At 38.8% G+C, this 25078-nt stretch overlaps 2 protein-coding genes across 3 annotated transcripts; one reads left to right on the top strand and one right to left on the bottom strand.

Annotated features, from left to right (window-relative positions):
* The first annotated feature begins 4366 nt into the window (after positions 1–4366).
* Positions 4367–16852, top strand: cilp (cartilage intermediate layer protein, nucleotide pyrophosphohydrolase). 2 transcript variants are annotated; one of them, XM_007244860.3, is made up of 9 exons: positions 4367–4463; positions 5977–6124; positions 9048–9110; positions 9949–10218; positions 10710–10883; positions 11103–11417; positions 11506–11614; positions 12396–12553; positions 12772–16852. In XM_007244860.3, the coding sequence occupies exons 2-9, from the start codon at positions 6058–6060 to the stop codon at positions 15126–15128; spliced, it is 3513 nt and encodes a 1170-aa protein (XP_007244922.3). In that variant the 5' UTR covers positions 4367–4463; positions 5977–6057; the 3' UTR covers positions 15129–16852. The 2 variants fall into 2 exon arrangements, with proteins under 2 accessions (XP_007244922.3, XP_007244924.3); XM_007244862.4 differs by having other exon boundaries at positions 4377–4463; positions 5949–6124.
* On the bottom strand, positions 16204–24432 carry eif3jb (eukaryotic translation initiation factor 3, subunit Jb). The gene is made up of 8 exons (XM_007244864.4): positions 24285–24432; positions 24090–24196; positions 21088–21139; positions 20560–20651; positions 19458–19572; positions 18811–18984; positions 18514–18587; positions 16204–17783 (listed from the first exon to the last, which is right to left on the bottom strand). Exons 1-8 carry the CDS (start codon positions 24304–24306, stop codon positions 17649–17651), a joined length of 771 nt encoding a protein of 256 aa, XP_007244926.2. The 5' UTR covers positions 24307–24432; the 3' UTR covers positions 16204–17648.
* Positions 24433–25078: the final 646 nt, after the last annotated feature.

Below are 25078 nucleotides of genomic sequence, written 5' to 3'. Positions count from 1 at the left end.
GCCTACTTGATGTACACTGTGTTTTGTTCTCTGTAGTGGTGACATCATGAGATGATGATCATCATCTTCATTATCAATCATCATTAATAGGCATAATTGATATAAAATGCCTTTTATGTCTGCATTGTAGTTCTTTAAATGTCATTTAAAAACACTGTGTAACAAAACTTTTTTTTCTAAATGTCATTTTTAGGATTTCCTAAATTTAACTTAAATGAACTGGGGGTGTGCCATCTCATATCATTATATCATGATAATATTGCACATTTTTTGATAAAAACTCCATATTGTAATAATAGCATATTCTTTTTACTGTATTTACAATTTATATGAATGCTTTAAATCTGCTGCATGTTAGTTTTGTCATAGATTTTTGTTGTTACATTACTTTATTTCTGTTACTCTTTTTTACAAATTATTATTTAATGCAAATTTAGGGACTTAGTGATTATGAAATAAAGTACCAGTTAAAAGTTCCGCAAATTTATTTGGGGCTTTCTAGTGCAGCGCCCCTACATTTCTCTATTCATTTATTCAGCCCTTTTTTTAATCTTATTTGTCTCCCCCGTCTGCCTGTGAAACACTCAGGATTTCGACTTCCCAATAAAAGCCTTGATTAGAAGCTGCTGAGTCGAATGTGAGTTTATGCGTCTGGAATAAATCAGCCTGTTTATGGCTCTTTGTGATAATGTGCCTAAAATAAAGTCATCAAGAAATAATGTTGTTCGGCCTGTTAACTGAAAGACCAGTGTGACTGTAATTGGTTTCAGCTGTTAAAGACCATAAGAATGTGTGTAATGTACCGTTTAATCAAAGCACAGTCCATTTGTTTTTCATATGTTTTACCCACAAATTATTATGTCAACATGCATGTTGTTGCCAAACTTCAATTTATGAATGCATGGCTTATTTAATATGTGTACTATGATGCAACCCCAAAATCATAAAATCTGTATGGAAAATGAAAACAAAGAACATTTTCATTGACTCTGTATGATTTCATTTGATTTATTAATATACAGTACCAGTCAAAGGTTTGGACAGCTTTCTCATTCAATATTTTTTTTCTTTATTTAATTTATTTATTTTCAACATTTCAGATTAACCTTAAAGACATGAAAACAATTAAGGGACATATATGGAATTATGTAGTAAACAGTAAAAAAAGTGTTGGTCCTCCACAATCAGAAACCACAGGTGTTCAGCATATGTTCAGCTTACAGCCTTATCTTTTATGCACTAAAATCCCTTCTGACTCCAGGATGGTATCACATAATCATATACACCCCATAAAACCTTTGTCTTGTTTTTTTTTTTTTTTAAAGTTAAACATATGGAATATTGATGAACATAACATTGATCATTATTATTAAAAAAAAAAAATTCTATGGGCGCCGAGTGGTCGAGCGGTCTAAAGCGCTGCCACTAAGAGCAGGAAGTCGCAGGTTTGAACCCCCACTCATGCAGCTTTGCCATCAAGCTGCCGGCGCTCAGAAGAAGCAAAATTGGCCCTGCTCCCTCCGGGTGGGTAGATGGCGCTCTCCCCCCACATCACTCCTAGGGTGATGTTCGCAGCACAGGGCGTCTGTGAGCTGATGTATCAGAACTGAGCTGCTGCGCTTTCCTCCGAGCGTGCTGGCTGCTCGGCAATGCTGCATCAGCAGCAGCTTGAAAAGAAGCGGTGGCTGATTTTCTAGAATGTTTTGGGTCATTGTTATTTTGCATGGTCCACCATGCATAATGGAGTCTATGAAAGAGCTTTCTTGTTATGAATAATTTTGTGGGAAATTATTTATTTTACATGACATCACGCTTTTGTTATTAGTGTGTTACCAGATATGACTGCACCCCATTCATAGGTCATAGTTTTGAATATTGAAGATCCCTACTGATTTCATTATCATGCAGATGCCAGATGGAAAAGTTTATTTTAGGTCATCATGACCACGTATTTTGAAACCATCTAGCTTCTGACATTTTTACATTTTTCCTCAAAGTCAAAGTGGTTTTTATTGTCATTTCAGCTATATACAGAGTACACAGTGAAACGAAACAACGTTCCTCCAGGGACCATGGTGCACATAAACACAGTGTAGACAGAACAATAGTGCAACAGTACAAAAGTGCAGACAGACAATACAACACAATACAGACAAAGAATAATAAATAACAAGACAGTGTGCAAATTATGCAGTGTGCAAAAAGTGTGCAAAAAAGACCAGTGAGGTAGTAATTACCTCTATTACACAGTGTGCAATAGAGTCCAGTGAGGTAGTAGGGTTTTTAGTGCTTTCCATTTTCTGGGGTAAGTGGGGTAAGAGTGTGTGTGCATGTACAGAAAAACCATCAGTTCAGTCTCTGCAGTTGAGGAGTCTGATGGCTTGGGGGTAGAAGCTGTTGCAGAATCTGGTCGTGCTGGACCGGATGCTGCGGTACCTTCTTCCCGAAGGCAGGAGGGAGAACAGTTTGTGTGAGGGATGAGTGGGGTCATTCACTCCTGCGAGCAGAAGTGTGTTATGTAGTTAATGATTTCATGGTTGGCTGCGTGCGGCTTGCTTTGCCGTCATATGGCTGTGTGTTGTTACTGGAACTCTGCTGTAGCAATTCCTGAACATACTGTTTATCAACACATCCAAAAGACAAGATAGATGAGATAAGATAACGGGTTCTCTCAGCAAGTGTTAATGAATCATGTGGAGTTTCTAATAAATTACTGTTCTCCTGACGGCTCGTGTAAATTGTTCGTGGGAGCAGCTTCAAAGAAATGGCTTTTTTGTTGATGTTGCATAACACCACGTCATCCTGACAACACAGAGACTGTAATCCCAACAAAACTCTTGCAGTGTAGTTCACTGTAAGTCATTAGGATAATTATGTGTATCTGTGTGTGTGTGTGTGTGTGGGTTGTGCATTGTTTAGCTGGCCTCCAGAAAATGGACAGCAAGATGACACTGTCAGAACATGGTCTGCATGTTACCTAAAGATTCTATACCAAAGCGCAACCTGTTCCATCAGATTTGATCAAGTATACCTGTTAAATCTGTGTTTTGGATCAAGTCTATTTATAGTCTGTTTATAAGTCCTGTTTACCCGTATGGTAAATCCAGCCAAAATACACGGCAAAAAACTGAATCTTAGCAAGTAAAATTTTCTAATTTCAAATTAAAGGCATAATACACACACACAAAAAAAAGTGAATTAGCTCTACTTATGATGGTTTTACAACTGTCTTGTTTGGTACAGACCTGGACATTTTAGTTTAGTCTTAACTTAAATAGCAGGTGTGAAAGGTGCCTTGATTCACAGTCCAGACCAACAAAACAGAAGAGTTCTTGGTTTGGTTCTCTTGAACCATGATTTTGTGCATACAGTACAGCATTATGCTGTATCTACTGTAACGGTAGAATAACTTTTACAGTGTTTTATCTCTAGCGCTTCTTCTGCAGTGTGATGCCTATGCTCACAAAGGGAGTCAGATTATGCCAGAGAGTCTGATTCAGCACAACACCTGGAAAGGCAAACTGACAATATTCTATAAACTAGTCAATGCAAAGTACAGGGAGATACAATCTATTTAGGTGATGATGACAGAATGTAGGAAGCTCTTTTTTATATCCCCCCGATTTACAAGGCCAATTACCCAACCTACTCACTAGGACTCCCCCTATCACAAGTGATGGCCCAACACCAGGAGGGTGAAAACTAGCACATGCCTCCTCCGACACATGAAAAACCAATGACTGCCTCTTTTTGAACTGCTGCTGATGTATCATTTCCGAGTAGCGTCACAGCGTGCTAGGAGGAAAGCGCAGCGACTCGGTTCCGATACATCAGCTCACAGACTACGTGTGCTGATCGACATCACCGTAGGAGTGATGTGGGGAGAGAACGACACTTACCCACCCAGAGAGAGCAAGACCAATTGTGCTGTCTCAGGCCTCTGGCAGCTGATGGCAAGCTGAATGACCGGGATTCAAACCAGCAATCTTAGTGGCAGTGCTTAGAGCTGCAGGAATCTTTTTAACCCAAATTTAATCCACTTGGTTTTCAAACTCCAGTGTGAAACCAAAACTAACCAGACTAAAAGTACAGTATGCAAACTAGCAAGCACATAAACCTTGGTTTGGGCTCTAGTTCAGATTTTAGGTGTAAAATCACCCTCAGGATCATCCACCCCAGAGTCAGACACAGCCCTACTGGAGAAGTCGTAACCTCCATAATACCCTCACCATACAACACAGCCCACTCAGTCCAGCACTCTAAAAACAGAGAGGTGGGCTCATTTTTGTGGTCTCCTTACGCTGTCATCTGGTTTCCTGACAGTGGCATGAAGCCGACCCCACAACAGAGCTGAGCTATATAAGAGCACACACACATTCAGACCCTTACACACACTCGGCATGCTTTCTGCAGTCCTCACAGCACCACAGCAGACCTCACCTCACTAGAAGACTTTGAGTTGGGTAAGACTAAGGAATTCACATTTAGTGCTTTATATATATATAATTTTATTTATTTATTTTTTTAAAGTATAAGAATATAATGGCATGCGATTTTATTTTAAACCTGTAAAAAGGTTTTAGAATTGTATACATATAAAAAAACATAACTTATAAGAAAAAAACAGTACAATAAAAATAGAACTAAACATTTCAACTTTATTATTCAAATTTGTGTTTAGGGAACTTTTAGCTGGATTAGGTACATTTGTGCATGGCCTTTGCACATACTTGTGCTTGAATTTGTGCAGAGTGCCGACTGTAACGAAAGCAAAAGGGACTAATACTTAAATTCATATAAAATGTCTAGAATTTTTGGTTGTGCTGATAATGCAATTGCTATAAAAATGTTAGAAATGGAAAAAGAAACTTGTGGTTTTGGACCACCATACTATAATTTGCTTTCTGATGTAAAATCTTTATTCAGAATGTAGTGTAGTCCAGAATATGGTCAAATCCCTGTTTGAGAAACTGCCCTTGTATATTGTTAATGTATGTTTTTGTATGTTTCAGCTGAAAAAAAGGATAAATAACTTTATTTCCACAAAAAAAAATAATTCCAATAATTTTATATTGATACAATTGCAATGAAATGCATAAAATAGCTGGATAAAATAGCTGGCAAAAATAAAAAGGAGTAAAATAGCTATGAGCATATTTTTATGTATTTTATTTAATATGGAAAGAAAATACAAAGCATTTAAACAATGTATTTATGTAAATAGATAGATATGTCTGTCATACAAAAACATTTACATTTTTGTTCAAAAATGAATAGAAATGGTTAGTTAAAAAAATGTAAATTAAATCCTTTTATATTAACATTGACGTTCCATTTAAAGCTTTTTCCTTTTTCCTGGTTCCACTTTTTTTTGCATAGACAATATATTTGTTTATTAACTGATTGCCAGTTTTTTTCAGTGAAACTTCCAATCCAGTAATACTGTATATTCATAATTGTTTCAGTGTGGGATTGACTACACAGTACAGAGTTATTAACTACATAGAAAATTTGGGCTACAGATTAATGATCTTGCAGTGCTTTTGTGAGTAAATCTATGTGAATGTTTGTGCACCATCTGGTACATATGGAATATGTGTAGGTAGCTCTGTGTTTCCTTCTTGAATGCTGAAACATTTTTACGTTCCCCTGATGCACTCTGATGGCTCTCACAGATGTGATATCTGAGAGCAGTAGTCTAGAATGTGCCTCAGTTGTATAGATGATTTTGCCCTGTGTGAACTCTTTTGTTAAGCAAAAAAAAGCTGAAAAATGCAAAAAAAAAAAAAAAAAAAATTAAATTAAAACATTCTTCTTCTTTTAAAAAGCCACATTTTGTTCATTAATGGTTCTTTAAACATGTGTAGTTGTTACAGGTAAAGAACTTAATTTATCTCAAACGTTAGTATGAACTCTGTAGGCTAAGTCTGACATTTTCTTCTGTGCAGTTCATAAGTGCAACTCTCTGACCTGCAGGAGCTCAGTGCTGGACTATAATTAGCGTAAAAAAGCGAAAGGTCATTAAGCGGGGCCAAAGGTCGCTTGTCCAGAGCCAGCATGGCCTACCCGTTAACATGGGGATTTCTTCTCCTCCTGTGTGAAATTACTGCCACCTTCACTCAAGGTTTGTTTTCTTGCCCTTTTCTTTGCACCACATTCACTCTACATGGCCTGACATGAACTAAGCCTTTAGTCTTGTCTGGATAGTCTGTGATTTATTACCAGTCAACAGGAGTGTAGATCTTCTCTTTCTTGGCCACAAAATATCAACGTTATCAGCGTGTGGAGTTAAGAGAGCAAGACACCTCGAGGGTCCTAACTTGTGCAACTTACAGACTATTATTACATATTTTTTTTGGGCTTTGTCTTTTTTTTGAGTGAGATAATTTGCAACAGTTGTCTTATTTCTATATTCCTAATTTGACATGATACAGCTTTTTTCTCAGCTGCACTGATTCTGGACTTGATATAACCAGATGCTAACAGTGGATCAACACCAGCAGATGACATGTCTCTCCAAACCATCACTGATCATCAGTAAATTTTGCATTTAATTTGAAAATCAAGGGATCAGAGTCTGGAGGAAGAGTGGAGAGACACACAGTTCAAACTGCTTGAAGTTTCAGCAATCAGTGATGGTTTGGAAAGACATGTCATCTGCTGGTGTTGGTCCACTGTGTTCTATCAGGTCTAATGTCAGTGCAGTATTTTCCCATGAGTCTTACAGCACTTCATGCTTCCTTCTGCTGACAATGTTTATGGAGATGCAGATTTTATTTTCCAGCAGGACTTGGCACACTGCCCACACTGCCAAAAATACCAATTGGTCTTAAGTAATATTGTAATTTTCTGAGACACTGATTTTTGGGTTTTCATTGGCTGTAAACCATAATCATCAACAATCAAATAAATAAACGCTTAAAATAGATTATTCTGTGTGTAATACATCTACTCTATATATAAAATATATGAGTTTCACATTTTCAACTGAATAACAGAAATAAAGTTACTTTTCAATGATATTCACATTTTTTGAGATGCACCTGTATGTTGCAAAGCAGAAACCTTTTATAACATTTATAATTTATTAACATGAGATTATCTGTGGTGAAAGCTCAGGTCCTAATAGGACATTAACAGCTGCCTTGTGGACATTTTACACCACAGAATTCCACCCATCCCAGTTAAGTACAGTGACTGGTGGACAAATAGCCTCATTGTTGCATTTCCTCACTAACATCCAGAGGTTGATTGCGAGTTATGCATGTTAGCCAAAGGCTATGTAGCCAGCTGTCAGCAATTGGCCTCACTGCTCACTTCCACTGTGTGTGTGCCAAGCCCAGTAGCATGGGTACTGGATGAATGGGTAATGAACTCGGGTGTGAGAATTTGGCAAGGATGTTTGGGGAACCTTAGAGACTGTCCAGCTTATGTGTTGTTTAAAAGCACACTGCATAATACTATTAAAATGAAAAATACATACCTTTTAAGCCTCCCGTTTTGGCAGGGAATCTACCGTATTTTACCCCTCTTTCCCGGCGTCCTCCCGTATTAGAATTTTCCAGTAAGCGTCCTGTATTTTAATACATAAAAGCATTCCGCGTGGTTAGTGCCGACAGCGGGAACAACCCTGGAACAACAAATCAGAGATGGATGAATGCAGAGGGCATTCCTGCCAAAAAACACCATATTATGATACTATATACTATGTATGTACATACTATGTACATACTATGTACATATGTATATCATACATACTCCTTCTGACTGCAGAAAATACCATTGATCACAACCAAATAACATTACAATAAAAATACTATATATTAATATACATAATATAATAATTCATATAATAACTTCTACATACTATATCATAATACTATGATACTGAACTTTGGTTGGGCTGGTGGGGCGGATCGAAGCAGGCGGCAGAAAATGTCCCTTATTTTTAAATTAAAATACTTATATTTTCATACTTAAAAGGTATGAAAATATGAATGCAAAAAAAAGAGAACACACTTCGGAGCGGAAGCTAATGGCTAACAGAGGAGCAGAACTATGCAGTGATTGTTTCGAATTCACAACATTTACTGTATTTTTCCACTATAAAGCACACCAGATTATAAGGCAACACTAGTATTGAACAGGAGTGTCAACATGTTTTCCTTCTAATTCAGCAGGTCTAAAGCTAAGCTAAATTAAGTGAACAAAACTGTAATTCTTAAAAAAAAACATTTTATTTTAAAGTCAAACATGCGCTGGATACTAATCTACACAGATTTTTCTCCTTAAAACTGTTTATTTGGGTGATTAAAGCTCTTATGTTTATTTACAGTAATCTTAGATTTGCAGATTTCCACTAAGGCTCGCCGTGGTTAGCGGCTAATTCTGCCTGATAGCACTAAACCAGGGTGATATTAGCTAGCAGTTCATCCCACGTAGCTTGTTTTAACACGGTAAACACACAGACTAGCTCCGATAATACTCACCTCTGCTCTGGAAGGCAAAAAGCTAGAACTTAGCGCATTTAGCGGCTAATGCTAATACTGCTTCAGCCTCAGTACTGGAGAAACATCACTGAAACTCCTGTATAACGCTGTACTTCAGCAGAGCAGCTTTACTGCTCCTTAAAACCTGACTGGTAAAATGTATACATAAGGCACATTGGATTATAAAGCAAACTGACAATTTTTGGGAAAATTAAAGGATTTTAAATGTGCCTTTAAAATGCGAAAAAAACATGGTACACAGAATTTTCTACACCACACTATTAGTAATAGAGTGATTGTCTTATAATGAACTGATTCTAAAGAGAGAACATAATGGTAATTGTTTGTTTTAAATGCATTTATTCATGATTTAAGTTTGTATGTGGTGCCTTAAAAAACTGTAGTACAGTTCCAAAGTTGAAGTTAAATTAACTATGGCCCTTCTGAAATCCTCTGGGGAAGATCAAATTGTAAACAGATTTGTGCACATTATAAGAACATTATGATTCGAGGTCAATTTCTTGGCTGTTTTACAAAATAAGCTTCACTTCTCCACAGGACTATCAAGAGCAGACAATGGAAGATCTGTGAGGAACGATCCAGCTGTGTTCTATAATGAAGGTGACCTTTTATTCATGTAAACTGCTGATAATCAAAACATCATTATTTAGAGTCAAATAGCTCATTCCAATAATGTTTATGAGAATTGCATGTTTCCTTTTAAGCACATAAGGCAGAAAAATGGTTATTTTTAAATACCTGGAGAAATGGCCTTGAGCCTTGATTACAGCTATAGTCCTGTAAGGTGTGGATTACGCCAGTTCCTGGGGCTGCACAATAAAACATATTTTCCATAAGGCAATTAGAACCGTGATATTAATAAGCCATTTTGTATTGAAGATGAGTGAAATACATTTTTTTTTAAATAATTTACTTTTGGTAGATATATAATGGAGAATGGGAACAGTCAAAAAATGTGGCATGACATGTATGGTCTAATTGGTGCTGAGTGGCCCAACGAGCATTGCCACTATGATCGGGAGATCGCTGGTTCGAACCCTGGTCATGCAGCTTGCCATCAGCTGCTAGAGCCTTGAGAAAGCACAACTGGCCTTGCTTTCTCGGGGTGGGTAGACTGTGCTCCTTTCCCTCACCACTCCTAGGATGATGTCGATCAGCACAAGGCATCTGTGGACTGATGTATTGCTGCGCTTTTCTACGATTGCACTGTAATGCTACTATTTTTCACCCTCCTTGTGTCGTGGCATCACTGAATGGGTGGGACAATTGTCCTAGCTCAATTGGGAAGAAAAATGGGAAAAAGTTAAAAATAAATATTTTATCTTTGTGCAGTTATATTAAGTTATTTTCCACTTTAACCAACCTTTTTCTATTTGCATTTCATATAATTCTAGTCATTTTTGTTAGTTCTGATTTGCCTTTTTTTCCCTCGATTCAGATAACTACGAGTGGACAACCTGGTTTAACGTTGATCACCCTGGAGGGAAGGGTGACTATGAGCAGCTGGACGCTATTCGCTTCTATTACCGAGCGCGAGTGTGTGAATCTCCACGGGCTCTGGATGCTCGCACTACAGACTGGATCCCAGCACGCAGCACAGGGGAGAGGGTGCACACTGACCCCGCTTTGGGATTCTGGTGTGTTAATGCCGAGCAGCCTGCTGGAAAAAATTGCTCCAATTATGCAGTTCGCTTCCTGTGCCCAAAAGGTTGGTTTTATATACAGACTAATGCATGTTTCTGCTATATAACATGACGCTATATTAATCATATTACTGTAAAGTAAGTAAGAACCAGATGCTATTGCTAGCTATCAAGTGAGATTTCAGTCTGCCGGTCAGATTCCAGTTCAGTTCAATTTTCATTCTACAAGCAGCTTTGATCTGTGTTTGAGGTTATTGTCTCCATGTTTCAACCATCTAGCTAATGATTTAAGGTTCAACTAAGGAATTTTTCACTTTCAGTAAAAAAAGGTTCAAAGAATGATGCTACCACCACCACCACCATGCTTAATAGTTCCTACAATGGTGCGACAAACAACTCAATCTTTGTCACATAAAACTTAACATAAAACTGTCCACCAGAAGGACTTTGTCCATGACATGTTGGACAAAAAATTACAATTGAGGGTTTTGTTTTGTTTGTTGGTCGAAAATGTAAGCAACAGTCTAATTGTTAATGCAAATCTTTCTTTCATTAGACAAGCAGCCTGAAACTCACGGAGCATGGGGTCAGTGGTCGGACTGGAGCCCATGTCCAGCACAGTGTGGTCAAGTAGCAGTTCAGGTGCGCACCAGAACCTGCAAAACCAAATCTAGACCTTGCATTGGTCAAACCATGGAGGGCAGGCAGTGTAAAGGACCCCTATGTCCAGGTAAAGGACCTGTTTACCAAAAGTCTGTAATTGGCTACTAAAACGAAATAGTCTGTTTGATACTTTTGTGATGACAGTTTGTACTCAAAGTGTTGGACACGTTCCAGCAAACAAACTGTAAAACATTAGTGTTGATCATTTTAAGGCCTCATAAAACACAGCATGATGTTAATGGTGTAACAGGAGAAATGGTATAACGACTCTCTGCTGTTGCCACAGGTTGTGCACTGAAGTGTGCGAGGGGCAGCGTGAATGCAGAGTGCGACGCCTGCACGTGTCCAGACCACACCATTCTCGGGTCAGTCCGCAGCGCGGGCAGTCTCCCAGCTCCCGGTGCAGTCGTCCTCCTCCAGGGGACAAGCGATAAACTTCTCACATTAACTGACCACAACGGACACTTCCGTGCGCCGGGAGTTTGCCCTGATGGCAACACCACACTGAAGATCAAGATGCAGAATCACACTCCTCAAAAGGTCATCGTGCCACTCAGCACTGAGCAGACCACTGTCCTTCACGTGAAGCTGGAGAGAGCAAGTAAGAGCTTTACCATTATAACCTAAAACTGTAATTAATATAGCAGGTTATGATCAATAGGAATATTTTAACCATTTTCTCCCCCTAGAAAAACTGTACGTACAAAAGAACCCAGAGTCCAAAGCCAGAAGAGAGGGTCAAACGGCTGCCTTTTGCTGCAAGATCACTGGCTCACCTGAACCTGACAATTACCAGTGGTAAGCAAGTCCATACGCATCTATGTGAACTGATCTACAGTGTTTAAAGAGGGCTGGTATTCTGTTGCAGCACCTCTACATTTTACTATTTGGCCTTTCATGACTTATCAGAAAACTACAGCTATGTACATTAAAAATGTGTAAAAAAAAAAAAACATAAAATATGTATGCAAATCGCTATTTGAAAATTATGTGGGGTGGTCCAAAACAAATGTATTGTTTTGGAGCATATGAGCAAAGTCATACTTTAAAAATGATTGATACACATTTCTCAGCTCACAATAGCAATAATGCAGTAGCATTATTCCCAAAAATGGGAATACACAGATAGGTTTTCTTTTATTTTTGGAAAAGTACTTCAATCTGCTTTCTAGAAATTAAAGGAATATTCTGGACATGTAGTTAGTTACCATTTTCAAGTTGAGTTTTCAGCTGATTAGCTTCGTTTACTTCTGTAGACTGAGGTGAAATTTGTTTGCACTTCATAAACCTGTTCTGGTCAAAGAAGCAGAAACAGTCAGAATCTTCAAATAGAAGATGGACGGGACTTCTTCCGAACTGTAAAATCTCTACAGTATCTCCATAACTCTGGTCAACCAAGCTAACCCACTATTATTCTATAAAAGCAACAAGAACATGAATATAAATAAACAGATTAAAAGTTCATTTGGCTAAATATGTTTTAAAACCTTGATATTATTTCAGTTTCATAGCACATTCCTGTTGTAATTTTTTGACAGTATACATAGCTAATTTTGTAATAAATGACATCTTTTTCAAGGTTTCACAACGGAAGCCTGCTTGAGAGGAGTAAATTCCAGTATGATGAAACTTTGGTCTTGAGGAATCTTCAAATGGACCAGGCTGGAGAGTACTACTGCAGAGCCAGTAACGAAAACGGAGCTATTAAATCAAAGCCAGCAACTCTCACAGTGATAGGTGAGTCTTAAAACAGTGTTCCTCAACCCTACCCTGGTTGCAGAGGTCCACTGTCCTGAACATTTTAGGCTATATTCAGACAGCAAGCAAATTTGTTGCCTCCAGGACTAGGGCTGAGAGACACTGCCTCAAAACAAACAGATGAACTCAGTTTACATCTTTATGGGTTACTGTATACATCATGTACATTCAACTATCAAATCTCTTTACATTTGAAGGTCAAGATGAAGCATCATGTAACCCAACCCCTGAAACCAACATGATCCGCCTGCCTCATGACTGCTTCCAGAACCAGACAAACTCATTCTATTACGACGTAGGAAAATGTCCTGTTCAAACATGCACAGGCAAACTGGACAACGGAATTCGATGCAAAGATTCGATATCCTTCTGCTGTGGAGTCTCCAAAATGGAAGAGAGACACATAACATGTCAAGGATATCAGCTACCCACAATGGTAGTAACCCAGTGTGGCTGTAAAAAATGTGTCGATACGAAAGCTGTAGTTCGTGGACGCGCTATTGCGGCAGATACTGGAGAGCCAATGAGATTTGGGCACATCTACATGGATGGAGCGAGGATTAGCCGAACAGGATACAAGGGCACATTCTCAATACAGGTTCCCACTGACACAGAAAGACTGGTTCTTACTTTTGTAGACAACATGCAAAAATTTGTGAACACGACCAAAGTACTTCTGTTCAATCCCAAAGGTGGAGCGGTGTACCATGAGATCAAACTGCTGAGGAAGAAGCCTCCTGTAACTATTCGCTCAACAGAGACCAACAAACTAGAGCTTGGAGAGGTAGTGGGAGAAGAACCAATGGCTGAGATTGAAATCCCACCCAATGCTTTCTACAGGGAGAATGGAGAGGTCTTTGTAGGGGATGTGCAGGCCAGTGTTACCTTCCTGGACCCCAGAGATGTTTCCACGGCTGCAGCTGCTCAGAGTGATCTCAACTTTGTTGGGGCCGAAGGAGACACGCTGCCCTTGAGAACCTATGGCATGTTCTCAGTTGACTTCAGGGACAAAGAAAGCAGTGAATCGCTAAATGCTGGAGAGGTCAAAGTGCGCCTTGATGCTGCCCAAGTGAAGATGTCTGAACACTTAAAGGCAATGAAGCTGTGGTCCCTCAACCCTGAGACTGGTCTCTGGGAGGAAGAGGGACAGTTCCAGATGGAGAAGAAGCGACGAGGAAAGCGAGAGGAAAGGACCTTCCTCGTCGGCAACATGGAAATCAGAGAACGACGACTGTTTAACTTGGATGTGCCTGAAAACAGAAGATGCTACGTCAAGGTCCGTGCCTTCCGCAGTGAACGCTTCTTACCTAGTGAGCAAGTGGAAGGCGTTGTGGTGAGCCTGATCAACATGGAGCCTAAAGCTGGTTACTCCAGCAATCCTCGATCATGGGGCAGGTTTGATAGTGTGATCACCGGCAACAACGGTGCATGTCTGCCTGCTTTCTGTGATGAACAGAAAGCAGATGCCTACTCTGCATATGTCCTGGCCAACCTTGGTGGAGAAGAACTGGAAGCAGTAGCTTCAGCTCCAAAATTAAACCCCAACAGTATTGGTGTCCCTCAACCGTATCTAAACAAACTGAACTACAGACGGACAGACCACGATGACTCAAGAATCAAGAAGACAGCGTTTAGCATTAATGTAGCAAAGCCCAGTCCAAACACAGCTGAGGAAGCAAATGGCCCAATTTATCCATTCGAGAAGCTCAAGGAATGTGAGGAAGCTCCATTCAGTGCACCTCACTTCCGCTTTTCGAGAGTCGAAGGAGATCGTTACGACTACAACACCGTACCTTTCAATGAGGATGATCCTATGAGCTGGACAGAAGACTACTTGAGCTGGTGGCCAAAGCCGATGGAATACAGAGCTTGTTATATCAAAGTGAAAATCAACAGTCCTCATGAAATCAACGTTCGCTCTTCTAATATGGGAGGCACCCATCCAAAGACTGTCGGACAGTTATATGGCCTTCGCGACACCCGCAGCATCCGCGACATGGGCCAGTCATCCGTCTCAGCTGTCTGTCTAGAGTTCAAATGCAGCGGCATGCTATACGACCAGGACAGAGTGGACCGCACCCTTGTGAAGGTGATCCCTCAAGGCAGCTGCAAAAGAGACAGTGTCAACAGCATGCTGCAAGAGTACCTGGCGAACCACATTCCGCTGCTGGTCAACAATGACACAAACGAGTTCACCATGATGGCACCATTAGACCCTCTTGGCCACAACTACGGCATCTACACTGTCACAGATCAAGATCCTCGCACAGCTAAGGAGATAGCACTTGGACGTTGCTTTGATGGGACATCGGATGGCACCTCACGAGTTATGAAAAGCAATGAAGGAGTGGCGCTAACTTTCACCTGCGGTGACAAAGAAGTCACCAGAGAAAGCGTGTTCCAGCAGCTGCAGAATGCACCAGGCCGAGCAGCAGCAGGGAGTTCTCGGCCAGGACGAGGCAACAGAAGACAGAGAGGAGACTCTGCGGCACTCCGCAGTAGTAGAAGAAGAAGCACTCGCAACCCCAACAAACGCACCCAAACCACACGCTGAAAGTCAAACCAATCGATGGGCATGGCAAATGGAGCGGAGTTGGCCATGATTACACATTAACTTTTCAGATTTTGCAAATTATTGTATTCTTCACACTACACAGTTTGTTGCCTTGTTTTTGGGAATTGTTTAATTGTTGTGGTTTGCATCTGATTTATTAGTGAATGCAGAAAACTAACTAAGGTTAATGAAGGTCTTTCACCAGTATGAACCACGCCGAACCTGTCTGCTCTTCAAAATATTTTTTTTATGCAAGACGCAAAAACTGATGCAATGCCATTAGCAAGACCTATTTTTCATTAAAAAGTATTTTTTCGCTTGCTGTACATAGCTTGCCATCGGCTGCCAGAGCCCTGAGAGAGCACAACTGGCCTTGATTTCACTGGGTGGGTAGATGGCACTCTTTTTCCCCTCATCACTTCAAAGGGTGATGTCTGCAGCTCAAGGATGCGCTGAGCTGATGTATCGGAACAGAGTTGCTGTTGTCCGAGTGTGATGTGAAGCTCAATCAGCAGCAGTTCAAAAAGAGTCAGTGGCTGACTTCACATGTATCGGAGGAGGCATGTGCTAGTCTTCACCCTCCTGGTTTTGGGGCATCACTAGTGATAGAAGGAGTCCTAATGAGAGGGTTGTGTAATTGGCCGTGTAAATTGGGGAGATTTGTTTTTTATTATAAAATTATATAGAAATATATATTTTTTTCTATCATTGGCTGAAGCTAGCTAGTCACAACACATCACTTTTCACAGGTCCATATATCAAACAGCTAGATATTTGTCATGTCACTTGCAAGGCTTCTGTAATTTATCATATTCGATCGATACATGATTCAATAATTTGAACATAGAGCATCCGTGCAAGTACTGAAAAAATGCAGATTTGCCTTCAACTTCAGGCTTTTGCTAAGGATCTCTAAGAAGGGTTGCCAACTTGAAAATCTGAGCTAAAATTGTGTAGTGTGAACCTGGCATTCAAAAACTCCTGATACAAGATTTTTGCACCTAATAGAATTTGAAACACCTCAGTTTTACCCTTTTCAGCTAGCTTGCAAACCCAATAAATCTTGACCCACCACTCAGAACCACTCTTTAATGAAAATACACAATTTATGAAGAAAAAGAAGAACATCAGCAGTATTTTTCAGAAAACATATGAAGTAGCTGGTCTTTCCCCAGGAACACAGACCTTAAATGACTGCTATTTCTGATCATATACATTCTATTCACTTGTACTGTGATAAATATGTACTTGAAACTGTAAATAAAGGAATATTTATTTCGTAGATAGCATTTCCAGCTCACAGAACACCAAACGTATCAAGTGTATTTGATCTGCGTATGTGAAATGTAACTACAATTGTTTTCAAATCCATTGTAATAAAAAACACTAAAGGAATTTCTTTCAACCAATGATTTTATTAAATTAGATTCTTAAAAAACACTGCTGGAGTTTTGTCAGTCATTTTGACCAAATGTTTATACTTTGTAGAGCATATCTTTGCAATTTGTTATAAAAAAAGAAAAAGAAACCTCAGATGTCAAATGCTGATGCTGAGCAGACATTTAGCCGCTCTGGCTAGAGAGCTTGCTCCTTCTCTTACTTGATACAAGCTTGCAGAAGCTATAACACAAGACTTAGCCCCACATTCCTGCATTAGTAGTAATTTAAATCTACCAGCGTGAGAGCAAAGTAAACTTAAGTGAGCCCAAAAAAAAAAAAAAAAAGCAATGGCATATTCTGAAACCTTCAGCACCTGAAGGTTATTTGAAAATTGATTACCAACAATTTTTCAGCATTTACTAGAAAATGCCATTTTCTCTCTAATTTATTTATCCCTTTTTAAATCAGTGTACCACCATACTCTTTGTGTAGTGTCTACTGTAAAACATTTGACTTTTATAGACTGATCTTTATAGAAAGTTGTAAAAGTTGTAAAATGAGTTAAATGATTCACACCTGATGTTGCCGTTATTGACTACCGCCAATCAAAGATATAGATACCATGTATTATTCTGCAGATTCATCCACAAAAAGAGTAAAATATCCGAACTTTCAGGCTAGACATTCCGTACACAATTTGTTTTTGCATAGAATATCACATTTGCTTCTATTTAAAATACAACTGCACAGAAGTTAACACCATCAGCCTTTAGTTCCAACTTTCATCAATAATATGTTTTACAAGGCATTGTAATTCTTATTTAGGCCAATCAGAGAAGACACACGTGTGCAAAGATGTCTCATATCCTAAAGTCTTTGTTGGAGGCAGAGTTGTAAATACAAGGCAATCTGATATATTTTCCTTTTGTCACCAAAGGGCAATGTTGGTGATAGCAGCTTCACTAAGAGTTGATTTGACCACTGAAGCAAAAGTAAAGGGCTGACACAGTGTTCAGTTTACTCTTGGATGGCACTGATAAATATGACAGAAGTAGTCAGGGTGCTGCATGTCTCAGAGGTGGTTTGGGTACAGGCAAACAGGAAGGTAACGACAAGGCAGGGGGTTGGGTTTAGCCTTCGTCACATGAAGTCCTCGTAATCATTGTAGCCGCCGTCAAACTCTCCATAAGCATCAAGGTCATCTCTCTGTTTCGCTTTCAAACCACCGCCAGCAAGAACGGTTTTCTTTTTCTTCTTAGTGCCTTTGGTTTTTTCCTGAAGAACAAGAGGCAACATAAGAAATGCATAAAATAAACGTTCTTTGCTTTAGAACAATATAATATTAATAATGATAGTAAAATGTGAAATAAGACTACTCAAATTAAACATTACTGTGCAAAAACTATAAATGGGCTTGTTTGGCAGAGTGAACCTGTCTTTTGATGGCTAAAATGTTTGTCTGGGTGGTACAGCTACCTGTTCTGAACAGTGTCCTCTACTGCACAAATATAAATGAGCATATTTTGCCAGAAGGATCTTATTAAAAGACATATACTGTAATTGTGCAAGAGGAGGATGAACTAATATAAGTTCATAGCAACTTTTTTTTCATTAGATGCTTTTCATTAATAGATACTAATAATTGAACAAATAAATAAAAAAAAAATAAAATTATAAGGAAGCATCTGTAAAATTATTCAATAATCATTTTTAAATTTCCAAGTTTAAGATGCCTATGTGGGAGCCTACATATAGGCCCTGGGGGTTTATAAGTAAAACAGAATATTGGGCTAAGTACTTATTTATTTTATAATAATAATAATAATAAAAAAAGAACAAACAGCTCCCCCTGCTGCAGAGACAAACAAATTACACTGTGGCTCCCTGGAACTTTTAAAAAATATAATTAATGCAACACCCCATGCTAAAATTAGGTATTTAATTAATACATTTATACCATAGCATTTTTTGTTCAACTGTAGGCAAGAGCAACTTCACAACTCACCTTTTCCTGTTTTTGTTTTTCAGAGAGAAGGACTGACAGAGAATTGCTGATTCTCTTTAAATCATCAATTTCCACTGTAGGTAAAAAAAAAACAAAAAAAACAAACAAACAAACAAAAAAGAATATTAACAAAGTGCTGTATGCCCTATCCGACACAAAAATCCTCCTTTTTTTCAGCAAGAATAAAGAACCTACATTTAAAAGAAGAAAGTATCAATTTTATATAATAAAAAACAGGGAAAAATAGAGACAGTGTCCTCTACTGAACAACAATAAAGGATGATGAACTGCACTCACATGAAATACAAAGCTCCCGAAACAGTGACTCCAAAAAGTTGGAATAATGCACAGACTTCTCAAACTGTGTTATCTTGTTTTTCAGCAACTTCTCAAAAAGTACAAAGTCGTCTTTCGATGAAGGATGCATGGCTTCAATTCCAGAGGCACTATTTGTTGTAACAGAGTCAACACCTGCAATCAGAGGTTAAATATGTTTAGTTGTAGAGGAACTATTCAAGTTTATTCATTAAAAAGATTACATGATCTGTTTTAAAAAAAGAACACTACATTTTTGTAAACGAGATATGAAGAATTTTTAGACTATTTTATACTAGGGCTGAGTGACATGATAAAAGAAAATATTTGACAAGGATAATTTAAGTTTCACAGCAATATTTAACATTTTTATAAGCAGAATTTTTTATTTAGTAGTGGCAGATTCTCAAAAACCTCTAACAATACACAACAAGTGTTTTTTTTAGCACATTACCCTGTTAAACGGCACTAATTACACCATCTAAAATCAAATGCCTAAACATCCAATGTTTTTTAAATCACTGATATCCACAACATGCTTTGAGAAAGCATAGCACCATTTTACGTGCCTTTTTTCAAGTGTCATTAATGTGTAATTTAGTATTGAGCACACACTAGTAAGCGCTTACCAAAAGCTTCCCGTGCTAGCGCCAAATCAGACTCTTCCTGCATCTTCTGTACACGAAGTTTCTCTGCAGCTTCCTCCTCAGGGGTGAGCTGCACATCAGCCTCGGACTGTTGTAACTGTTAAAGATTTAAAACAAGCCCCATTACAACTTTAACCCTCAATGACATGGTGTTGCTTTCAGGCAACAAAACACTTTCGTGATTATTACCTTTTTTATTATGTATTTTTAATTAAATGTAGTTATATTTTATATTCATTTTTTCATGTGTTTTTAATTTGCTGCCTCAAGGCAACATTATTTTTGAAGTTAAATAACAAGCAATTATGCAAAAAAAAAGTGGTTCTTTTATGATGGATATGTCAACTGGGACCCCCAAGCACTAAATTATTTATTTATTTATTTATTTTTTTTTACAAAAATTCCAAACATTTATATGGACAGTACATCTCTAGAAACCAATTTACAAGTTCATACAACACAATGAGCATAGTCTGCATATTCTGTCCCCCCACAGCTCTCAAAAGTGTAAATGTGGGTAAAAATGTGGTTAACCTCTTCTCAGAATACAATCCAGTTATTAGACACATGAAGTGACTGGGTGTAAGGCAAGGTATAAAAGTCTACACATGCTTCATCAGGAACCTTGTGGCATAAAATCCAGTAATATTTGAGTCTGGATTAGAACTGGGAATTGTAAATGAAAATTATTAAAACATGACTGTGCCCAAAACCAGGCAAGAATAAGGTTGAGGGTTTGATAGACAGGTGTACTAAGCCACCAATGTTGAGGCCTTGAGCAAGGTCCTTCACCTTCTCTGCATCAGGGAATCTGACCCTGGTTTTCTTAGGAGAGATATGCAAATGTTTGGGCAGTGGCAGCCCAGGTTAGATCACCCAGTTAATGATGAAAGTGGTGGTGGGTTCAATACCTGGATTTGGCAAGCTTCCACCACAGGCTCCCTTAACCCTAACTGCTCCCCAGGCAGCGATGGCCAGGCATGGCTGGGCAAGAGTGCTCACTGTATGTCACTGTGTGCTCACTGTACAGATGGAAAGCAAATGCAATCAGGAAAGCTGACTACCTACAGCAAACACTACTCACCCTCTTCTTTAGCTCCTCTTGTTTCTTTGCCCTCTCATTTTCTTTCTCTTTGATTTTGGCACTCAGCTTTTTCTTCTCTGGAGCCTTCACCTCTGCCAGACACAAACACAAGTATATTAGAGGGAATAAAATGGTTCAATTTAGCCTCCAAATGATTAAATAGATTCAATGTTACACAATTTCAGCATTTTTGTTACACTAACACTTAGAAGTTACTGTTAATATAATAGCCATGTTAAAATTACAACACTTTTTACACAGCCACTAAAGCTTGTTGATCAGTTTTGCCAAGGAAACAAAGCATGGACAACATGAAAAATTGTGTTGAAATAAGCTTAAGGTTATAATAGCTTAAACCCTAGGCTTGTTTTAGGGTTGAAAACTTCATTATATATATTACAACCATTACTACTACTACTACTACTACTACTACTACTACAACACATAGTTATCATAATTATCAATCTTAAAAACACTAATTTAAAAATGATACAGCAAATTACACAGGAACTAAGAGAAAAGCAGTACCTGTATTTTTAGCCTCCTCCTTCTTTTCCTCTTCCTCATCATCCCAATTGTCCTGCATATAAAAAAAAAGAGTTAGCAAGCTTATTTCTAGCAAGAAAAGAAAATCATCATTAAGCATCAACGTATATATAATAAATACAATATGCAGGCTCAGAGAACAACACTAAAGGCTGGTATAACATTGATATAAACACTTACTGATAAAAACCTAAAACCTAAAAAAATAAAAGCATCTAATCCAGTGCACTGTAACTTTTACATTCACTGTCCAGTTTATTACTTATATCTTTAATACAACCCTTCATTCTGGATTACCTATGAATGTTGGAATGCAAGGCCGCAGCAAGACATGCAGCTAGACGTTTATTTGGGATGCACAATAATTACAGAATTATATCGGTATAGGCCGATAATTTTAGAATCACGGTCATAGTTTCAATGGCAATATCTCCAACTAATACTTGCTGACATATTTACTGTATGCCAGAAAAGAGCTAGGTGACTCTGTCTACACTACTACAATTGGTCAACACTGGCTGTGCTACTATAATAATTATTGATGTATGCTCATTTGTATTAGCTTAAAAGTTATACTTTTTAAAGTGTCTCTATAAGATATAGATGTGCATCCTGGCATTGATAACGGCATAGTCTTAAATATTTAAACCATGTGTAGTAACAGATGTCGGCATGAGCCCAGAATTTCCACATTGGTGCGTCCATAATAGCCATGAGGAAACTAAGCATTTACCACAAAAATTGAGTACTACAACATGGTAGTAAACCCAAAGTGTTAAAGGGACTAAAACTGAATATTTTTTATTAGTTACCATGCCCTTGGTTTTGTTTTGTTTAATATTTGTATGTAGCCGGAAGTCACTGCTAACATATGGACATATTAACCCGAAAGAGCCCACAGTAACATGAGTCACAGAGCCTTTTAAAATCTGTGTAAAGTTCCTTCTAGCACTCTTTCACTTTAACTCATCATATAAGTCCCTAAGTGACATATACTTAATATCCTGAGAGCATCCAGGACAGTGTGAAAGTGTGATCATGTGACCTTATTTACAGAAATGTGATAGGTTAGTGCTGGAGATAAAACTTTCAATTTTAAAAGTGTTATTGTTTCCACAGGTCTGTTATATCCGGTTCCATCAGTTTTAACAATTTAAATGCTTTAATTAAATGTTTGCTTTACATTCTATATAACCAGTTATCACAATTTCTAGAACAAAATGTTAAAATACAATGAAATTTTATGAAATTGTTGTGTAATTTACCTTACACAATAGATTTGGCATCAGTATGCAGATATGGGTGTGGATTATTATGTTATGGGTTAAAAAACAATCTATAATGCTTTTGTGAATAAAAGTTCATGACCTCTTTCCTGAGTTCAGCTGTATGTCACCAGGTTAGCGTTAACCTTCTAGCTCCACTGGGGAAAATACTGAAAAGCCCCTGGCAGCCAGTGGTTTCCAGAACTTTAGTACATTCATGAAACAGGGAGCAAACCACCCATCTACATGAAGAGGGGGGACTGGAAACATGTTATGAGAGGTTTCTGGATCATTCTGAAGTGTCTACGAGTGTCAAAAGCTGAAAAGCTGCAAGACGCAGCATGACTCAGTTCAGTCACACGATACTGAGCTAAAGACACCAGCTGTTGGCAGCCAGTTTAACCCTGATTTACACATGCATTAATACTCGTGTGTTTGTGTTATAACCAGCTCTATCTAAAGTATGTGTTTATATGAAATACTTACAGCTAGACAGAGAACATGTGTTAGTTTGTTAGCTGAGGCTATGATTGGAAAGCTGTGTGTGTGGGAGACCAGGGCCTGCTGGGAATCTGTCAGCGTGTTTTTTTTCTCACAAGCTAAAGCTACAGCTGCTCTTCCTGAGTTAGCTAAAGCTAGCTGTCTACAGCTAATTAAATAAGAACCTAACTCGCTCATTTTTTAAGAAACTATCTTTTCACTTGAGCCTTGAGACAGAACAACCACATAAACTGACAAAAGGACGAATGTCAATCAGTTTAAACGTGTTTTAAGCTAATTAGCTTAGCTGATAAAGCGCGGATGTTGTGCCAAGTTGTGTTACCCGTCGATTTGTGATTCTTACCGGCACTGAGCATGCGCAGACTCAATCTTTTTATTACGATAATTAAAAAAAAAAGTATTATTATCTTTTATTGTGCTTTAAACAATCTGAACTGTCATTCTTTGAGTGATACAAAAGCGTAAACAGCGACTGATAATCATAAAACAGTAAAAACAATAAGCAATACATTTATTTTCCTTACTTTTAATCTGATAAAGTAAGCCAACTAGCTAGTTAACGTTAGCGTAAACGTATACAAAACTCTTTGGTGCTTATTTTTTTAACCTACGAAGGTTATTTACACCTTTAAACATAATTACACCAGGGGAGCACAGTTTGACAAGGTAGCACAATTCGCCAGAACACCGGAGATGACAATTCAGACAGGCTAAAGCTAAGGCTAAGCTAGCGTTAATTTGCTGGATGGCTAACACGCGCCAGTCCACCGGTACCGGTACACTAGCTATCTAAGCTAGTTGGCTTGTTAGCGAAGATAGCTATAACGCCTGTCTCTCGTTAACACGAAAGTCCGCTAGCTAAGTTTATTAGTTTTTCTAGCATCCACAATCAGCACAAAGCGCTCTTTCAGCTAAAGTTAGCAGATGGAACAGTAAGCTAGCTTAGCTAACAAGAAACCAAGCTTCAGCTATTTGGCTAAACATATAGTTAGCTAACAAGCTACATCGCGGCAAACCTTGCTTAGCTTAGCTAGTTAGCTAACACATCTGTAGAGCGTGTATTTCACTCTCTTTCTTATTTAGTCAACAGTCAGCTAACATCCATAGAAACACAGTAACGAGCTAAAGAGTGAGCTAAACAAATCCCCAACTTAACACAACATTTATATACCTCCCCCTCACATCCCTAACTACAGATAAACTCAGTAAAACGGATACCTTCACGTCGTCTTCCTCGTCCTCGCCTTCCCACTTGTCCTGCAGCCCAGCCGCCGCCGCCGCCGCCGTGGATTTAAGCGGCTCATCGGGCTCAAAGTTGTCCGCGTCTAAAACAGCAGCAGAAACACAGGTCAACTGAAGAATCCGCTCTAAACCAGCGATAAACTCTTATATATAAATATATATTCTCCTTACCCCACGAGTCAGAATCCGCCATCTTGTGCGTATGCGTTGTGCGGGTTTGTCAAACTCCGGCTGTATCTGATAACAGCATGTGCTCCGGCGCCGCTACCGCTGCTGCTGCGCGCTCCCTCTCAACTCAAACCGACGGGATCTGGGAGGACTCGAGCAAAGCGCGTTCACGAGGACAAGCGGCTGCGCGCGCGCGCCCCCGTGTGGAGCAGAGGCTGCTAACAACTAAAGAGAGGCTGAAGACTGAAGCTCTCAGCTGGCTCCCCCCGGAGGACCACAGGGAGGTGAAACATAGTGGTTTTACAGGTAATGCCATGAATCAGCCAGGGCTTCGCAACATTCGACTGCCAATTAAGGGTGTGAACTCCGGTGTGAAATGAACTTCGGGTGTATTAAACGTGATATAAAGTACTTAACTTTGTTGAATAGCCCTCCTCCATTGTCTTGCAGCTTTCTTAGATCCAGTATTTTGTGCACTTTGCCCAAACAGGCTTTTCGACTTGGTGATATGGGGCATATTTTACCCCTGCATATAAACCACTTTTTTCCACCGTTATCCAGGCTCAAAGTAGCTCCAAACCTCATTGTTAGAATCTGGAGAGACCTGACATTTAAAATGAGGTATTCTGAATTTTAAAACTGCACAATAAACTTTTTAAAAGCCACTGTTTACATCCCATAGCGTAGGTTCATCTCTGGACGCCGCCATCTTAAATTTATGTCACAATAAGTCAACTGTCAAGTACAAGCGAATAGGTAGGATAGTTTAGCAGATTTCAAAATGAATTACTTGGAAA

Source organism: Astyanax mexicanus, chromosome 23, assembly GCF_023375975.1.
Source record: "Astyanax mexicanus isolate ESR-SI-001 chromosome 23, AstMex3_surface, whole genome shotgun sequence".
Lineage (NCBI taxonomy): Eukaryota > Metazoa > Chordata > Actinopteri > Characiformes > Acestrorhamphidae > Astyanax > Astyanax mexicanus.
This window is presented reverse-complemented; position numbering and strand designations above follow the sequence as displayed.